General features: G+C 53.1%; 1 protein-coding gene across 4 annotated transcripts in view; it reads left to right on the top strand.

The window, feature by feature from the left end:
- The window catches only part of tmem63c (transmembrane protein 63C), a 400240-nt gene that overhangs the window by 258850 nt on the left and 121472 nt on the right, over positions 1-19918 (top strand). For all 4 annotated transcript variants that reach the window (XM_072567924.1, XM_072567925.1, XM_072567923.1 and 1 more), the window contains one exon: positions 1351-1473. In XM_072567924.1, coding sequence (XP_072424025.1) covers positions 1351-1473 — 123 coding nt within the window. The remainder of the gene's footprint in view (positions 1-1350; positions 1474-19918) is intronic.

Raw genomic sequence — 19918 nt, 5'->3', positions numbered from 1 at the left:
GATTTAAAGACAAGAATATGAGACTATTTCATTGGAGTCTTATGTTACAGATTTTTAATTTGCAAATTATACATGTTGTAGGTTGTATGAATGTGATAGCAGATGCGTTATCACAGATTTAATGGATAAAGTATAGATATGATTGAATGGATACCAACCCTTATATATATATGTTTTTCATTGTAATGGGGTTAAGAATTAAAGAAAAAAAAACCATCTTTTCATTATGATGGTTCTTTTTTTCTTAAGAGGGGAGGTGTTACGAAATTGAAGGCATATACTGTACCTTTAAGAAAGAGTGAAAGTTGTTGGTGGTGAGAGTTTGCAGGCACCTGTCATGTGACTGACTAGCAGTCTCAGAGTGTACTGGACAATTGAAAATATGTAACACTTGGCTGCTATTGTTCACAACAGTTTGAATTGAACCAATCAGTTTAAATTATGCCCCAGGATACTAAAACCCAATTGATTTTGAAATTTACTGTTTTGACAACATCCTTACCACCCCCCCCCCCCCCCCAAAAAAAAGAGACGATCAGATGTTTTGGGTATAAATAAGCTGGCAGTTTGAGAGTTAGCCTGAGAGAGAGCTACAACCTGCCATCTAGAGAAAGACTTCAATTCAAAACACTCTCTATCAAAGGTAGCTTTTTCATATGAAACATTTTTGCAGCAAAAGACCAAAGATGACCCAGGGAGATCTGCAGCTGAAAGAAGACCGACACCAACAACTACAGCTGCTGGGTGGTTTTGAAAATTACGTTGATGTAATTTTAATAGGGGCTTGTATTGGAGCAGTATATTGTTATAGAGTTGGAGGTAGATAACAACCTTTAAGAGAAAAGAGGCTTAGAGTTGTAAATAGTTGTTAAGTTCAATTTTAGAGTTTAAAGAATAAATTGATTTTTTTCTTTAAATAGAGGAAGTTGGGAGTTCTCTATCACTCAGACTTTAATAGATTATGAGGCAAAATGAGCTTTTCTGGGTGTTTGTTTTAATTAGCAGAAGCGTTCACCCCCCGTGTTGTAACAGGAGTCACATGTAGACCGGACCAGGTAACGACGGCTGATTTCCATCCTAAAGGACAGCAGTGGCCTGATTGTTTTTGTGATAATTGGCATAGTATCCACTATTCTAGCCTTTCGTTCCAGATTTTTAAACTGAATTCTGGTTGCATCATCTACCACGATAGCATTTAAATCCATATCCCCAGAATGTTAGCGTGGGGTTCTGAATTATAGCTGTACTAGCCCAGTGACATTGCCTCAATGCTACTACCTCCCAGAGCAATAGCCATGTTTCTTCCATTCTTGCTTCCCACTCAATGGCTCCTGTTTTTCTGTTTTTCAGCATTGTGAAGCACTACCAGCACAGCCGATGCCGATATCAGCCACAGCAATCCAGTGTCACGACTGTCATCAAGTCTTATAGATGGGATGTGAGATATGCCCCAGCACTGAGCGACATTATCTGGTAGGATTCAAATTCCAGTGAGGCAACATTTGCAAGTCAGGATAGCGTGTTGCTTGGAGGGGAACTTGCTTGCGGTTATCTTCCCATGTATCTGCTGCCCCTGTCCTTCTAGATGGTTGTGGACTTGGGTTTTGAGAGTGCTATTGAAGGAACCTCAGTGAATTGTTGAAGTGCATCCTTTGGGTGATACAAACTGGCTCCACTTCCACTGGTAGTGTAGGGAGTGAATGATTAATGTGATGCCTATTCACAAAAATAGAAGTGTGGAGAATTACAATAAACTTAATTGGCTTTGATAGGAAATTACTTAAGACATCAGAACAAAATGTGGGGATAATGATTGAGTACTGCTCGTTCTGCTATAATGTGACAGCTGCATTTCTCTGCAACCTCATGCTGTAGAAAATCGCCCTATAGAAAACCACTATAGAGAATTGTTCTGTAGAAGATCGCTATAGAAAATCATTGTACCTGTTCAGTTGAAAGTTTGTGTTTTCCAAACAGCATCCCCACAATTTATCAATCGTGTTATAGCCAATTCATGTTGACAAACCAGAACAACTGTACTTTGACTCATGAGATGTGCGAGAAATCTTTTCTTGGGCCCCAGCTTATCACTATCTTTCTGAATAACTAAGTAAATAGTGCAGTTGAGCTGAGAACATAGAATAAAGAATCACAGAATTGTTATAGCGTAGAAGGAGACCATTTGGCCCATCATCTGTGTAACAGCTCTTCAGATGAACATCGTTGCCTAAGTTTCAATTTCCTGCTTTTTTCCCCACATATCTGCACACTGTTTCTATCCAAGTAACCATCCGATGTCCTCTTGAATGCCTGAATTGAACCTGCCTCTGCTATATTTCTAGGCAGTGCATTCCAAATCCTAATTACACAGTAAATGAAGAAGTTTTTTTCTTGCAATACTCTTAACTTCTTATGCATATCACTCAGATTTGTGCCCTCTCTTATTTGTTCCTTTAATAAGTGGAAATATCTTCTCCATTTCTACTCTATCCAGCCTGTTCATGATTTTGAAAACCTCTATCAAATCTCCTCTCAGCCTTCTCTCATACTTCTATCCTCAAAACTGAAGTTTCTCATTCCTTGAATCATTCTTGTAAAATTGCTTCTGTCCTCTTTCCAATGAATGCATATCTTTCCTTTCATGTGGTGACCGCTACTGTCCACAGTACGCCATCTGAAGTCTAGATTAGATTAGATTAGATTAATTACAGTGTGGAGACAGGCCCTTCGGCCCAACAAGTCCACACCGACCCGCCAAAGCACAACCCACCCACACCCCTACACCCCACCCCTTACCTAACACTACGGGCAATTTAGCATGGCCAATCCACCTGACCTGCACATCTTTGGACTGTGGGAGGAAACCGGAGGACCCGGAGGAAACCCACGCAGACACGGGGAGAACGTGCAAACTCCACACAGTCAGTCGTCTAACATATACCTTGTACAAGTTCAGCATTGTCTCGTTGTTCTTGTACTCAATGCCCCTCATAAAGCCAAGGACACTGTATACTTTATTAACATGATTAGATACAGGAGCAGAATTTGGCTCATTGAGTCTTCTCCACCGTTTGACAATGGCTGATACATTTCTCAAACTCATTCTTCTCCCCATAACCTTTAATTTCTTTACTAATCAAGAACCTATCTATCTCTGTCTTAAATGCATTCAACGATTTGGTCTCCACAGCCTTCTATGACAATGAGATCTACAGATTCACCACCCTCTGACTGAAATAATTCCTCATCATCTCAGTTTGAAAGAATCATCTTATCTGATGCTCTGTCCTCTGTCCTAGCTTTCTTACTTGTGGAAACATCTTGTCCACAACCACTGTATCCTGACCTTTCAGTAGTCTGTACATTTCAATCAGATCCCTCCTCATCCTTCTAAATTCCATCATGTACAGACCCAGAGTCCCCAAGTTCTCCTCGTATGACAAACCCATCATTCCTAGGATCTTTCTTCTGCACCTCCTCTGGACCCTTTCCAAGGCCAACACATCCTTCCTTAGATATGAGGCCCAAAATTGCTCACAATATTCCAAAAACTCCCTCCACCTGTCCTGCCACCTTCAGTGATCTGTTCATGTATATTCCCAATTCCCTCTGCTCCTGCATCTCCTTTAGAATTGAATTCCTTATTTTATATTGCCTGTCAAAGTTCTTCCTTCAAAGTACATCACCTCACATTTCTCTGTATTGAACTTCATCTGCCACCCATCTGCCACTCCACCATCTTAACATAGAAACATAGGAGCAGAGGTAAGCCATTTGACATCTAAAGCCTGTTTTGCTATTCAATATGATCATGGTTAATTATTGAGCTCAATACCCTAATCCTGCCCTTCCCATAAACAAAGTTGCTCCTTCTTGTAAATGTAATGTTTTGGCCTCAACCACTTCCTCTGATAGTGAATTCAACTGGGTTACCATCTCTAGGTGAAGACATTTCTCCTCATCTCAGTCTGAAAAGGTTTACCTCTGATCCTTAAACTATGACCCCTGGTTTTACACTCCCTCACCATTGGGGATCTCCTTCCTGAATCTAACCTGTCCAATCATGTTAGAATTTTATAGGTTTCTGTGAGATCCTCCATCATTCTTCAAAACTCCAGTGAATACAATCCTCGCCAATCGGTCTCTCCTCCTATGTCAGTCCTGCCATCCCACAGGTCAATTTGGTAAATCTTTGCTGCATTCCGTCTAAAATAAGAACATTTTTCCTCAGATAAGGTGACACAGTATTTGAGATGTGGCTTCCCCCATGTCCTGCATAATTGCAGTAAGACATTCTTGTTCCTGTACATGAATCCTCTCACTATGAAAGCCAACATACTGTTTACCTTCTTTACTGCCTGCTGCATCTGAGCACTTACTTCCAGCAACTGGTGCATAAGGACACCCAGGTCCTGATGATCATTCTCATCTCTCAAGTTACAGCCATTCAGATAATATTCTGCCTTCCTATTTTTGCTACCATAATGGATAACGTCACATTTATCCAATGTATATTGCATTTTGCTCTCCATTAACCCACTCAGTCAACCTTCCCAAATCACACTGTTACATCTTTGCATCCACCTCACGGTTCACCGTTCCACCCAGTTTTATGACATCTACAAATTTTGAGATGCTATGTTTAGTTCCCTCATTGAAGCCAAATAAATCTCTTATCATGTATTGTGAATAACTGGAGTCCTAATACTGAACCCTGCAGTACCGCCCAAGACATTACCTGCCATTCAAAAAGAGACTCATTCATTCCGATTCTCAGTTTTTAATCCATCTCAATAACTACCCCATCTCATTTGCTTTAATTTTACATGTTAATCTCTTATGTGGGACTTCTGTTGAAAGACTTCTGGAAGTCCAAATAACCAATATTGTCTGGCACCCCTTGAACTCTACTTGTTACATCCTCAAAGATTTCCAGTAAATTATGTGCCTGGGCTGTAATGGTGCGAGTGTGGGTATGCACGGGCTGTAAAAGTGCTAGTGTGGGTATACACGGGCTGTAAAAGTGCTAGTGTGGGTGTGCCTGGGCTGTGACGTTGTTAGTGTGGCTGAGCCTGGGCTGTAACAGTGCTAGTATGGTTGTGCCTGAGCTGTAACGGTACTAGTGCGGGTGTGCCTGAGCTGTAACGGTACTAGTGTGGGTGTGCACGGGCTGTAACGGTATGAGTGTGGGTGTGCCTGGGCTGTAACGGTACTAGTGTGGGTGTGCATGGGCTGTAACGGTACTAGTGTGGGTGTGATTAGGCTATAACGGTGCTAGTGTGGGTGTGCCTGGGCTGTAACGGTGCTAGAGTGGGTGTGCCTGGGCTGTAACGGTGCTAGTGTGGGTGTGCACGGGCTGTAACAGTGTTAGTGTGGGTGTGCATGGGCTGTAACGGTGCTAGTGTGGGTGTGCACGGGCTGTAACAGTGCTAGTGTGGGTGTGCCTGGGCTTTGACGTTGCTAGTGTGGGTGTACCTGAGCTGTAACAGTGCTAGTGTGGGTGTGCACGGGCTGTAATGATACTAGTGTGGGTGTGCACGGGCTGTGATGTTGCTAGTGTGGGTGTGCCTGAGCTGTAACAGTGCTAGTGTGGGTGTGCACGGGCTATAACGGTACTAGTGTGGATGTGCCTGGGCTCTAACAGGGCTAGAGTGGGTGTGCACGGGCTGTAACGTTGCTAGTGTGGGTGTGCACGGGCTGTAACAGTGCTAGTGTGGGTGTGCACGGGCTATAACGGTACTAGTGTGGGTGTGATTAGGCTAAAACGGTGCTAGTGTGGGTGTGCCTGGGCTGTAACGGTGCTAGTGTGGGTGTGCCTGGGCTGCGACGTTGCTAGTGTGGATGTGCCTGAGCTGTAACAGTGTAAGTGTGGGTGTGCCTGAGCTGTAGCAGTGCTAGTGTGGGTGTGCACGTGCTGTAACGATGCTAGTGTGGGTGTGCACGGGCTGTAACGATGCTAGTGTGGGTGTGCCTGGGCTGAAACGGTACTAGTGTGGGTGTGCCTGGGCTGTAACGGTACTAGTGTGGGTGTGTACGGGCTGTAACGGTACTAGTATGGGTGTGCCTAGGTTGTAACGGTGCTCGTGTGGGTGTGCCTGGGCTCTAACAGAGCTATAATGGGTGTGCCTGGGCTGTAACGGTGCAAATGTGTGTGTGCCTGGGCTGTAACGATGCTAGAGTGGGTGTGCATACGCTGTAACAGTGCTAGTGTGGTGTGCATGGGCTGTAACGCGGCTAGTGTGGGTGTGCATGGGCTGTAACAGTGCTAGTGTGGGCGTGCACAGGCGGTAATAGTGCTAGTGTGGGTGTGCACGGGCTGTAACAGTGCTAGTGTGGGTGTGCATGGGCGGTAACGGTACTAGTGTGGGTGTGCCTGGTCTGTAACGGTACTAGTTGGGTTTGGACGGGCTGTAACGGTACTAGTATGGGTGTGCACAGGCTGTATCGGTACTAGTGTGGGTGTGCCTGGGCTGTAACGGTGCTAGTGTGGGTGTGCCTGGGCTGTAACGGTACTAGTGTGGGTGTGCCTGGGCTGTAACAGTGCTAGTGTGGGTGTGCCTGGGCTGTAACAGTGCTCGTGGGGGTGTGCCTAGGCTGTAATGGTGCTAGTGTGGGTGTGCATGGGCTGCAACACTGCTAGTGTGCGTGTGCACGGGCTGTAACGCTGCTCGTGTGGGTGTGCACGGGCTGTAACAGTGCTAGTGCGGGTGTGCCTGGGTTGTAATGCTGCTAGTGTGGGTGTGCCTGGGCTGTAACGGTGCTAGTGTGGGTATGCACGGGCTGTAACAGCGCTAGTGTGGGTGTGCACGGGCTGTAACGGTGCTAGTGTGGGTGTGCCTGGGCTGTAACGCTGCTAGTGTGGGTGTGCCTGTGCTATAATGGCACTAGTGTGGGTGTGCACGGGCTGTAACAGTGCTGGTATGGGTATGCCTGGGCTGACATGGTGCTACTGTGGATGTGCCTGGACTGTAACGGTACTAGTGTGGGTGTGCACAGGCTGTAACAGTACTAGTGTGGGTGTGATTAGGCTATAACGGTGCTAGTGTGGGTGTGCCTGGGCTGTAACAGCCCTAGTGTGGGTGTGCCTGGGCTGTAACAGCCCTAGTGTGGGTGTGCACGGGCTGTAACAGTGCTGGTATGGGTATGCCTGGGCTGACATGGTGCTACTGTGGATGTGCCTGGACTGTAACGGTATTAGTGTGGGTGTGCACGGTCTGTAATGGAGCTAGTATGGGTGTGCCTGGGCTGTAACAGTGCTAGTGTGGGTGTGCCTGGGCTGGGACGTTGCTAGTGTGGCTGTGCCTGGGCTGTAACGGTACTAGTGTGGGTGTGGCTCGGCTGTGACAGTGCTAGTGTGGGTGTGCACGGGCTATAAAGGTACTAGTGTGGGTGTGCACGGGCTATAACGATACTAGTGTGGGTGTGCACAGGCTATAACGGTACTAGTGTGGGTGTGATTAGGCTATAACGGTGCTAGTGTGGGTGTGCCTGGGCTGTAACGGTGCTAGAGTGTGTGTGTACGGGCTGTAACGGTACTAGTGTGGTTGTGCCTAGGCTGTAACGGTGCTAGTGTGGGTGTGCCTGGGCTCTAACAGAGCTAGAATGGGTGTGCCTGGGCTGTAACGGTGCTAATGTGTGTGTGCCTGGGCTGTAACGATGCTAGAATGGGTGTGCATAGGCTGTAACAGTGCTAGTGTGGGTGTGCATGGGCTGTAACAGTGCTTGTGTGGGCGTGCACAGGCGGTAATAGTGCTAGTGTGGGTGTGCACGGGCTGTAACAGTGCTAGTGTGGGTGTGCCTGGGCTGTAACGGTACTAGTGTGGGTGTGCCTGGGCTGTAACAGTACTAGTTGGGTTTGGACGGGCTGTAACGGTACTCGTATGGGTGTGCACAGGCTGTAACGGTACTAGTGTAGGTGTGTCTGGGCTGTAACGGTGCTAGAGTGGGTGTGCCTGGGCTGTAACGGTGCTAGAGTGGGTGTGCCTGGGCTGTAACAGTGCTAGTATTGGTGTGCATGTGCTGTAACAGTGCTCGTGTGGATGTGCTGGAGCTGTGACAGTGCTAGTGCGGGTGTGCACGGTCTGTGACGGTACTAGTGTGGGTGTGCCTGGACTGTAACAGTGCTAGTGCGGGTGTGCCTGGGCTGTAACGCTGCTAGTGTGGGTGTGCCTGGGCTGTAACAGTGCTCGTGGGGGTGTGCCTAGGCTGTAACGGTACTAGTGTGGGTGTGCCTGGGCTGTAATGGTGCTAGTGTGGGTGTGCACGGGCTGTAACGGTGCTAGTGTGTGTGTGCCTGGGTTGTAACGGTACTAGTGTGGGTGTGCCTGGGCTGTAACAGGGCTAGTCTGAGTGTGCATGGGCTGCAACACTGCTAGTTTGGGTGTGCACGGGCTGTAATGCTGCTCGTGTGGGTGCGCACGGGTTGTAACAGTGCTAGTGCGGGTGTGCCTGGGCTGTAACGCTGCTAGTGTGGGTGTGCCTGGGCTGTAACGGTGCTAGTGTGGGTATGCACGGGCTGTAACAGTACTAGTGTGAGTGTGATTAGGCTATAACGGTGCTAGTGTGGGTGTGCCTGGGCTGTAACAGCCCTAGTGTGGGTGTGCCTGGGCTGTAACAGTGCTAGTGTGGGTGTGCCTGGGCTGTAACAGTGCTCGTGGGGGTGTGCCTAGGCTGTAACGGTACTAGTGTGGGTGTGCACGGGCTGTAACGGTGCTAGTGTGTGTGTGCCTGGGTTGTAACGGTACTAGTGTGGCTGTGCCTCGGCTGTAACAGTGCTAGCGTGTGTGTGCATGGGCTGTAACAGGGCTAGTGTGTGTGTACCGGGGCAGTAACGGTGCGAGAGCGAGTGTGCATGGGCTGCAACACTGCTAGTGTGGGTGTGCACGGGCTGTAACGCTGCTCGTGTGGGTGTGCACGGGCTGTAACAGTGCTAGTGCGGGTGTGCCAGGGCTGTAACGCTGCTAGTGTGGGTGTGCCTGGGCTGTAACGGTGCTCGTGTGGGTGTGCACGGGCTGTAACAGCGCTGGTGTGGGTGTGCACGGGCTGTAACGGTGCTAGTGTGGGTGTGCCTGGGCTATAACGGCAATAGTGTGGGTGTACACGGGCTGTAACAGTGCTAGTGTCGGTGTGCCTGGGCTGTAACAGTGCTGGTATGGGTATGCCTGGGCTGACATGGTGCTACTGTAGATGTGCCTGGACTGTAACGGTACTAGTGTGGGTGTGCACGGTCTGTAATGGAGCTAGTATGGGTGTGCCTGGGCTGTAATAGTGCTAGTGTGGGTGTGCACAGGCTGTAACGCTGCTCGTGTGGGTGCGCACGGGCTGTAACAGTGCTAGTGCGGGTGTGCCTGGGCTGTAACGCTGCTAGTGTGGGTGTCCCTGGGCTGTCACGGTGCTTGTGTGGGTGTGCACGGGCTGTAACAGCGCTAGTGTGGGTGTGCACAGGCTTAACGGTGCTAGTGTGGGTGTGCCTGGGCTATAACGGCACTAGTGTGGGTGTGCACGGGCTGTAACTTTGCTAGTGTGGGTGTGCCTGGGCTGTAACAGCCCTAGTGTGGGTGTGCACGGGCTGTAACAGTGCTGATATGGGTATGCCTGGGCTGACATGGTGCTACTGTGGATGTACCTGGACTGTAACGGTACTAGCGTGGGTGTGCACGGTCTATAATGGAGCTAGTATGGGTGTGCCTGGGCTGTAACAGTGCCAGTGTGGGTGTGCACAGGCTGTAACGCTGCTCGTGTGGTTGCGCACGGGCTGTAACAGTGCTAGTGTGGGTGTGCCTGGGCTGGGACGTTGCTGGTGTGGGTGTGCCTGGGCTGTAACGGTACTAGTGTTGGTGTGCCTGGGCTGTAACGGTACTAGTGTGGGTGTGCCTGGGTTGTAACAGTGCTAGTGTGGGTGTGCCTGGACAGTAACAGTGCTAGTGTGTGTGTGTGCCTGGGCTGTAACAGTACTAGTGTGGGTGTGGCTCGGCTGTAACAGTGCTAGTGTGGGTGTGCACGGGCTATAAAGGTACTAGTGTGGGTGTGCACGGGCTATAACGATACTAGTGTGGGTGTGCACAGGCTATAACGGTACTAGTGTGGGTGTGATTAGGCTATAACGGTGCTAGTGTGGGTGTGCCTGGGCTGTAACGGTGCTAGAGTGTGTGTGTACGGGCTGTAACGGTACTAGTGTGGTTGTGCCTAGGCTGTAACGGTGCTAGTGTGGGTGTGCCTGGGCTCTAACAGAGCTAGAATGGGTGTGCCTGGGCTGTAACGGTGCTAATGTGTGTGTGCCTGGGCTGTAACGATGCTAGAATGGGTGTGCATAGGCTGTAACAGTGCTAGTGTGGGTGTGCATGGGCTGTAACAGTGCTTGTGTGGGCGTGCACAGGCGGTAATAGTGCTAGTGTGGGTGTGCACGGGCTGTAACAGTGCTAGTGTGGGTGTGCCTGGGCTGTAACGGTACTAGTGTGGGTGTGCCTGGGCTGTAACGGTACTAGTTGGGTTTGGACGGGCTGTAACGGTACTCGTATGGGTGTGCACAGGCTGTAACGGTACTAGTGTAGGTGTGACTGGGCTGTAACGGTGCTAGAGTGGGTGTGCCTGGGCTGTAACGGTGCTAGAGTGGGTGTGCCTGGGCTGTAACAGTGCTAGTATTGGTGTGCATGTGCTGTAACAGTGCTCGTGTGGATGTGCTGGAGCTGTGACAGTGCTAGTGCGGGTGTGCACGGTCTGTGACGGTGCTAGTGTGTGTGTGCCTGGGTTGTAACGGTGCTAGTGTGGGTGTGCCTGGGCTGTAACAGTGCTCGTGGGGGTGTGCCTAGGCTGTAACGGTACTAGTGTGGGTGTGCCTGGGCTGTAATGGTGCTAGTGTGGGTGTGCACGGGCTGTAATGGTGCTAGTGTGTGTGTGCCTGGGTTGTAACGGTACTAGTGTGGGTGTGCCTGGGCTGTAACAGGGCTAGTCTGAGTGTGCATGGGCTGCAACACTGCTAGTTTGGGTGTGCACGGGCTGTAATGCTGCTCGTGTGGGTGCGCACGGGTTGTAACAGTGCTAGTGCGGGTGTGCCTGGGCTGTAACGCTGCTAGTGTGGGTGTGCCTGGGCTGTAACGGTGCTAGTGTGGGTATGCACGGGCTGTAACAGTACTAGTGTGAGTGTGATTAGGCTATAACGGTGCTAGTGTGGGTGTGCCTGGGCTGTAACAGCCCTAGTGTGGGTGTGCCTGGGCTGTAACAGTGCTAGTGTGGGTGTGCCTGGGCTGTAACAGTGCTCGTGGGGGTGTGCCTAGGCTGTAACGGTACTAGTGTGGGTGTGCACGGGCTGTAACGGTGCTAGTGTGTGTGTGCCTGGGTTGTAACGGTACTAGTGTGGCTGTGCCTCGGCTGTAACAGTGCTAGCGTGTGTGTGCATGGGCTGTAACAGGGCTAGTGTGTGTGTATCGGGGCAGTAACGGTGCGAGAGTGAGTGTGCATGGGCTGCAACACTGCTAGTGTGGGTGTGCACGGGCTGTAACGCTGCTCGTGTGGGTGTGCACGGGCTGTAACAGTGCTAGTGCGGGTGTGCCAGGGCTGTAACGCTGCTAGTGTGGGTGTGCCTGGGCTGTAACGGTGCTAGTGTGGCTGTGCACGGGCTGTAACAGCGCTGGTGTGGGTGTGCACGGGCTGTAACGGTGCTAGTGTGGGTGTGCCTGGGCTATAACGGCAATAGTGTGGGTGTACATGGGCTGTAACAGTGCTAGTGTCGGTGTGCCTGGGCTGTAACAGTGCTGGTATGGGTATGCCTGGGCTGACATGGTGCTACTGTAGATGTGCCTGGACTGTAACGGTACTAGTGTGGGTGTGCACGGTCTGTAATGGAGCTAGTATGGGTGTGCCTGGGCTGTAATAGTGCTAGTGTGGGTGTGCACAGGCTGTAACGCTGCTCGTGTGGGTGCGCACGGGCTGTAACAGTGCTAGTGCGGGTGTGCCTGGGCTGTAACGCTGCTAGTGTGGGTGTCCCTGGGCTGTCACGGTGCTTGTGTGGGTGTGCACGGGCTGTAACAGCGCTAGTGTGGGTGTGCACGGGCTTAACGGTGCTAGTGTGGGTGTGCCTGGGCTATAACGGCACTAGTGTGGGTGTGCACGGGCTGTAACTTTGCTAGTGTGGGTGTGCCTGGGCTGTAACAGCCCTAGTGTGGGTGTGCACGGGCTGTAACAGTGCTGATATGGGTATGCCTGGGCTGACATGGTGCTACTGTGGATGTGCCTGGACTGTAACGGTACTAGCGTGGGTGTGCACGGTCTATAATGGAGCTAGTATGGGTGTGCCTGGGCTGTAACAGTGCCAGTGTGGGTGTGCACAGGCTGTAACGCTGCTCGTGTGGTTGCGCACGGGCTGTAACAGTGCTAGTGTGGGTGTGCCTGGGCTGGGACGTTGCTGGTGTGGGTGTGCCTGGGCTGTAACGGTACTAGTGTTGGTGTGCCTGGGCTGTAACGGTACTAGTGTGGGTGTGCCTGGGCTGTAACAGTGCTAGTGTGGGTGTGCCTGGACAGTAACAGTGCTAGTGTGTGTGTGTGCCTAGGCTGTAACAGTACTAGTGTGGGTGTGCCTGGGCTGTAACAGTACTAGTGTGGGTGTGCCTGGGCTGTAACAGTGCTAGTGTGGGTGTGCATGGGCTGTAACAGTACTAGTGTGGGTGTGCCTGGGCTGTAACGGTGCTAGTGTGGGTGTGCCTGGGCTGTAACAGTGCTAGTGTGGGTGTGCCTGGGCTGTTACGGTGCTAGTGTGGGTGTGCACAGGCTGTAACGCTGCTAGTGTGGGTGTGCCTGGGCTGTAACGCTGCTAGTATGGGTGTGCACGGGCTGTAACAGTGCTAGTGTGGGCGTGCACGGGCTGTAACAGTGCTAGTGTGGGCGTGCACAGACGGTAATGGTGCTAGTGTGGGTGTGCCTGGGCTGTAACAGTACTAGTTGGGTGTGCCTGGGCTGTAACGCTGCTAGTGTGGGTGGGCACAAGCTGTAACAGTGCTAGTGTGGGTGTGCAGGGGCTGTAATGCTGCTAGTGTGGGTGTGCCTGATCTGTAACGCTGCTAGTGTGGGTGTGCGTGGGCTGTAACAGTGCTAGTGTGGGTGTGCCTGGGCAGTAACGGTACTAGTGTGGGTGTGTGTGGGCTGTATCGGTTCTAGTGTGGGTGTGCCTGGGCTGTAACGGTGCTAGTGTGGGTGTGACTGGGCTGTAACAGTGCTAGAGTGGATATGCCTGGGCAGTAACGGTGCTAGTGTGTGTGTGCCTGGGCTGTAACGGTGCTAGAGTAGGTATGCATGGGCTGCAACGCAGCTAGTGTGGGTGTGCACGGGCTGTAACGCTGCTAGTGTCGGTGTGCCTGGGCTGTAACGCTGCTAGTGTGGGTGTGCACGGGCTGTAACGGTGCTAGTGTGGGTGTGCACGGGTGGTAACGGTACTAGTGTGGGTGTGCACGGTCTGTAATGGAGCTAGTATGGGTATGCCTGGGCTGTAACAGTGCCAGTGTGGGTGTGCACGGGCTGTAACGCTGCTCGTGTGGGTGCGCACGGGCTGTAACAGTGCTAGTGTGGGTGTGCCTGGGTTGGGACGTTGCTGGTGTGGGTGTGCCTGGGCTGTAACGGTACTAGTGTTGGTGTGCCTGGGCTGTAACGGTACTAGTGTGGGTGTGCCTGGGCTGTAACAGTGCTAGTGTGGGTGTGCCTGGACAGTAACAGTACTAGTGTGGGTGTGCCTGGGCTGTAACAGTACTAGTGTGGGTGTGCCCGGGCTGTAACAGTGCTAGTGTGGGTGTGCACGGGCTGTAACAGTACTAGTGTGGGTGTGCCTGGGCTGTAACGGTGCTAGTGTGGGTGTGCCTGGGCTGTAACAGTGCTCCTGTGGGTGTGCCTGGGCTGTAACGGTGCTAGTGTGGGTGTGCACGGGCTGTAGCAGTGCTAGTGTGGTTGTGCCTGGGGTGTAATGCTGCTAGTGTGGGCGTGCACGGGCTGTAACAGTGCTAGTGTGGGCGTGCACAGGCTGTAACGCTGCTAGTGTGGGTGTGCCTGGGCTGTAACGCTGCTAGTATGGGTGTGCACGGGCTGTAACAGTGCTAGTGTGGGCGTGCACAGACAGTAATGGTGCTAGTGTGGGTGTGCCTGGGCTGTAACGGTACTAGTTGGGTGTGCACCGGCTGTTACCGTGCTAGTGTTTTATGTGCCTGGGCTGTAACAGTACTAGTGTTGGTGTGCCTGTGCTGTAACGTTGCTAGTGTGGGTGTGCAGGGGCTGTAATGCTGCTAGTGTGGGAGTGCCTGATCTGTAACGCTGCTAGTGTGGGTGTGCCTGGGCTGTAACAGTGCTAGTGTGGGTGTGCCTGGGCAGTAACGGTACTAGTGTGGGTGTGCATGGGCTGTAACGGTGCTAGTGTGGGTGTGACTGGGCTGTAACAGTGCTTGAGTAGATATGCCTGGGCAGTAACGGTGCTAGTGTGTGTGTGCCTGGGCTGTAACGGTGCTAGAGTAGGTATGCATGGGCTGCAACGCAGCTAGTGTGGGTGTGCACGGGCTGTAACGCTGCTAGTGTCGGTGTGCCTGGGCTGTAACGCTGCTAGTGTGGGTGTGCACGGGCTGTAACGGTGCTAGTGTGGGTGTGCACGGGTGGTAACGGTACTAGTGTGGGTGTGCCGGGTCTGTAACGGTACTAGTGTGGGTGTGCCTGGGCTGTAACGGTGCTAGAGTGGGTGTGCCTGGGCTGTAACGATGCTAGTGTGGGTGTGCACAGGCTGTAACAGTGCTAGTGTGGGTGTGCCTGGGCTGTAACGGTACTAGTGTGGGTGTGCCTGGGCTGTAACAGTGCTAGAGTGGGTATGCCTGGGCTGTAACGGTGCTAGTGTAGGTGTTCCTTGGCTGTAACGCTGCTAGTGTAGGTGTGCATGGGCTGTAACAGTGCTAGTGTGGGTGTGCCTGGGCTGTAACAGTGCTATTGTGTGTGTGCCTGGGCAGTAACAGTGCGAGTGTGGGTGTGCACGGGCTATAACGGTACTAGTGTGGGTGTGCACAGGCTATAACGGTACTAGTGTGGGTGTGATTAGGCTATAATGGTGCTAGAGTGGGTGTGCCTGGGCTGTAACGGTGCTAGAGTGGATGTGCCTGGGCTGTAACAGTGCTATTGTGGGTGTGCCTGAGCTGTAGCAGTGTTAGTGTGGGTGTGCACGGGCTGTAACGATGCTAGTGTGGGTGTGCACGGGCTGTAACGATGCTAGTGTGGGTGTGCACGGGTGGTAACGGTACTAGTGTGGGTGTGCCGGGTCTGTAACGGTACTAGTGTGGGTGTGCCTGGGCTGTAACGGTGCTAGAGTGGGTGTGCCTGGGCTGTAACGGTACTAGTGTGGGTGTGCCTGGGCTGTAACAGTGCTAGAGTGGGTATGCCTGGGCTGTAACGGTGCTCGTGTAGGTGTTCCTTGGCTGTAACGCTGCTAGTGTGGGTGTGCATGGGCTGTAACAGTGCTAGTGTGGGTGTGCCTGGGCTGTAACGGTGCTAGAGTGGATGTGCCTGGGCTGTAACAGTGCTATTGTGGGTGTGCCTGAGCTGTAGCAGTGTTAGTGTGGGTGTGCACGGGCTGTAACGATGCTAGTGTGGGTGTGCACGGGCTGTAACGATGCTAGTGTAGGTGTGACTGGGCTGAAACGGTACTAGTGTGGGTGTGCCTGGGCTGTAACGGTACTAGTGTGGGTGTGTACGGGCTGTAACGGTACTAGTGTGGGTGTGCCTAGGCTGTAACGGTGCTGGTGTGGGTGTGCCTGGGCTCTAACAGGGCTAGAATGTGTGTGCCTGGGCTGTAACGGTGCTAATGTGTGTGTGCCTGGGCTGTAACGATGCTAGAGTGGGTGTGCATAGGCTGTAACGCTGCTAGTGTGGGTGTGCACAGGCTGTAACAGTGCTAGTGTGGGCGTGCACAGTTGGTAATAGTGCTAGTGTGGGTGTGCACGGGCTGTAACAGTGCTAGTGTGGGCGTGCATGGGCGGTAACGGTACTAGTGTGGGTGTGCCTGGGCTGTAACGGTACTAGTGTGGGTGTGTACGGGCTGTAACGGTACTAGTGTGGGTGTGCCTAGGCTGTAACGGTGCTGGTGTGGGTGTGCCTGGGCTCTAACAGGGCTAGAATGTGTGTGCCTGGGCTGTAACGGTGCTAATGTGTGTGTGCCTGGGCTGTAACGATGCTAGAGTGGGTGTGCATAGGCTGTAACGCTGCTAGTGTGGGTGTGCACAGGCTGTAACAGTGCTAGTGTGGGCGTGCACAGTTGGTAATAGTGCTAGTGTGGGTGTGCACGGGCTGTAACAGTGCTAGTGTGGGCGTGCATGGGCGGTAACGGTACTAGTGTGGGTGTGCCTGGGCTGTAACGGTACTAGTTGGGTTTGGACGGGCTGTAACGGTACTAGTATGGGTGTGTCTGGGCTGTAACGGTGCTAGAGTGGGTGTGCCTGGGCTGTAACTGTGCTAGTGTGGGTTTGCACGGTCTGTAATGGTACTAGTGTGGGTGTGCCTGGGCTGTAACAGTGCTAGTGTGGGTGTGCCTGGGCTGTAACAGTGCTCATGGGGGTGTGCCTAGGCTGTAACGGTACTAGTCTGGGTGTGCCTGGGCTGTAATGGTGCTAGTGTGGGTGTGCACGGGCTGTAACGGTGCTAGTGTGTGTGAGCCTGGGTTGTAACGGTACTGATGTGGCTGTGCCTGGGCTGTAACAGTGCTAGTGTGTGTGTGCATGGGCTGTAACAGGGCTAGTGTGTGTGTACCGGGGCAGTAACGGTGCGAGAGTGAGTGTGCATGGGCTGCAACACTGCTAGTGTGGGTGTGCACGGGCTGTAACGCTGCTCGTGTGGGTGTGCCTGGGTTGTAACGGTACTAATGTGGCTGTGCCTGGGCTGTAACAGTGCTAGTGTGTGTGTGCATCGGCTGTAACAGGGCTAGTGTGTGTGTACTGGGGCAGTAACGGTGCGAGAGCGAGTGTGCATGGGCTGCAACACTGCTAGTGTGGGTGTGCACGGGCTGTAACGCTGCTCGTGTGGGTGCGCACGGGCTGCAACAGTGCTAGTGCGGGTGTGCCAGGGCTGTAACGCTGCTAGTGTGGGTGTGCCTGGGCTGTAACGGTGCTAGTGTGGCTGTGCACGGGCTGTAACAGCGCTGGTGTGGGTGTGCACGGGCTGTAACGGTGCTAGTGTGGGTGTGCCTGGGCTATAACGGCACTAGTGTGGGTGTACACGGGCTGTAACAGTGCTAGTGTCGGTGTGCCTGGGCTGTAACAGTGCTGGTATGGGTATGCCTGGGCTGACATGGTGCTACTGTAGATGTGCCTGGACTGTAACGGTACTAGTGTGGGTGTGCACGGTCTGTAATGGAGCTAGTATGGGTGTGCCTGGGCTGTAACAGTGCTAGTGTGGGTGTGCACAGGCTGTAACGCTGCTCGTGTGGGTGCGCACGGGCTGTAACAGTGCTAGTGCGGGTGTGCCTGGGCTGTAACGCTGCTAGTGTGGGTGTCCCTGGGCTGTCACGGTGCTTGTGTGGGTGTGCACGGGCTGTAACAGCGCTAGTGTGGGTGTGCACGGGTTTAACGGTGCTAGTGTGGGTGTGCCTGGGCTATAACGGCACTAGTGTGGGTGTGCACGGGCTGTAACTTTGCTAGTGTGTGTGTGCCTGGGCTGTAACAGCCCTAGTGTGGGTGTGCACGGGCTGTAACAGTGCTGGTATGGGTATGCCTGGGCTGACATGGTGCTACTGTGGATGTGCCTGGACTGTAACGGTACTAGTGTGGGTGTGCACGGTCTGTAATGGAGCTAGTATGGGTGTGCCTGGGCTGTAACAGTGCCAGTGTGGGTGTGCACGGTCTGTAACGCTGCTCGTGTGGGTGCGCACGGGCTGTAACAGTGCTAGTGTGGGTGTGCCTGGGCTGGGACGTTGCTGGTGTGGGTGTGCCTGGGCTGTAACGGTACTAGTGTTGGTGTGCCTGGGCTGTAACGGTACTAGTGTGGGTGTGCCTGGGCTGTAACAGTGCTAGTGTGGGTGTGCACGGGCTGTAACAGTACTAGTGTGGGTGTGCCTGGGCTGTAACGGTGCTAGTGTGGGTGTGCCTGGGCTGTAACGGTGCTAGTGTGGGTGTGCCTGGGCTGTAACGGTGCTAGTGTGGGTGTGCACGGGCTGTAGCAGTGCTAGTGTGGGTGTGCCTGGGGTGTAATGCTGCTAGTGTGGGCGTGCACGGGCTGTAACAGTGCTAGTGTGGGCGTGCATAGGCTGTAACGCTGCTAGTGTGGGTGTGCCTGGGCTGTAACGCTGCTAGTATGGGTGTGCACGGGCTGTAACAGTGCTAGTGTGGGCGTGCACAGACGGTAATGGTGCTAGTGTGGGTGTGCCTGGGCTGTAACGGTACTAGTTGGGTGTGCACCGGCTGTTACGGTGCTAGTGTTTTATGTGCCTGAGCTGTAACAGTACTAGTGTGGGTGTGCCTGGGCTGTAACGCTGCTAGTGTCGATATGCCTGGGCAGTAACGGTGCTAGTGTGTGTGTGCCTGGGCTGTAACGGTGCTAGAGTAGGTATGCATGGGCTGCAACGCAGCTAGTGTGGGTGTGCACGGGCTGTAACGCTGCTAGTGTCGGTGTGCCTGGGCTGTAACGCTGCTAGTGTGGGTGTGCACGGGCTGTAACGGTGCTAGTGTGGGTGTGCACGGGTGGTAACGGTACTAGTGTGGGTGTGCCGGGTCTGTAACGGTACAAGTGTGGGTGTGCCTGGGCTGTAACGGTGCTAGAATGGGTGTGCCTGGGCTGTAACAGTGCTAGTGTGGGTGTGCACGGGCTGTAACAGTACTAGTGTGGGTGTGCCTGGGCTGTAACGGTACGAGTGTGGGTGTGCCTGGGCTGTAACAGTGCTAGTGTGGGTGTGCCTGGGCTGTAAGGGTGCTAGTGTGGGTGTGCACGGACTGTAGCAGTGCTGGTGTGGGTGTGCCTGGGGTGTAATGCTGCTAGTGTGGGCGTGCACGGGCTGTAACAGTGCTAGTGTGGGCGTGCACAGGCTGTAACGCTGCTAGTGTGGGTGTGCTTGGGCTGTAACGCTGCTAGTATGGGTGTGCACGGGCTGTAACAGTGCTAGTGTGGGCGTGCACAGACGGTAATGGTGCTCGTGTGGGTGTGCCTGGGCTGTAACGGTACTAGTTGGGTGTGCACCGGCTGTTACGGTGCTAGTGTTTTATGTGCCTGAGCTGTAACAGTACTAGTGTGGGTGTGCCTGGGCTGTAACGCTGCTAGTGTGGGTGTGCAGGGGCTGTAATGCTGCTTGTGTGGGTGTGCTTGATCTGTAACGCTGCTAGTGTGGGTGTGCCTGGGCTGTAACAGTGCTAGTGTGGGTGTGCGTGGGCAGTAACGGTACTAGTGTGGGTGTGTGTGGGCTGTAACGGTGCTAGTGTGGGTGTGCATGGGCTGTAACGGTTCTAGTGTGGGTGTGCCTGGGCTGTAACGATGCTAGTGTGGGTGTGACTGGGCTGTAACAGTGCTAGAGTGGATATGCCTGGGCAGTAACGGTGCTAGTGTGTGTGTGCCTGGGCTGTAACAGCCCTCGTGTGGGTGTGCACGGGCTGTAACAGTGCTGGTATGGGTATGCCTGGGCTGACATGGTGCTACTGTGGATGTGCCTGGACTGTAACGGTACTAGTGTGGGTGTGCACAGTCTGTAATGGAGCTAGTATGGGTGTGCCTGGGCTGTAACAGTGCCAGTGTGGGTGTGCACGGGCTGTAATGCTGCTCGTGTGGGTGCGCACGGGCTGTAACAGTGCTAGTGTGGGTGTGCTTGGGCTGGGGCGTTGCTGGTGTGGGTGTGCCTGGGCTGTAACGGTACTGGTGGTGTGCCTGGGCTGTAACGGTACTAGTGTGGGTGTGCCTGGGCTGTAACAGTGCTAGTGTGGGTGTGCCTGGG

The sequence above is a fragment of the Chiloscyllium punctatum genome, chromosome 4 (assembly GCF_047496795.1).
Source record: "Chiloscyllium punctatum isolate Juve2018m chromosome 4, sChiPun1.3, whole genome shotgun sequence".
In the NCBI taxonomy this organism is placed as follows: Eukaryota; Metazoa; Chordata; class Chondrichthyes; order Orectolobiformes; family Hemiscylliidae; genus Chiloscyllium; species Chiloscyllium punctatum.
The sequence above is the reverse complement of the archived record's forward strand: the minus strand, read 5'-3'. Positions and strand labels throughout refer to the sequence as shown.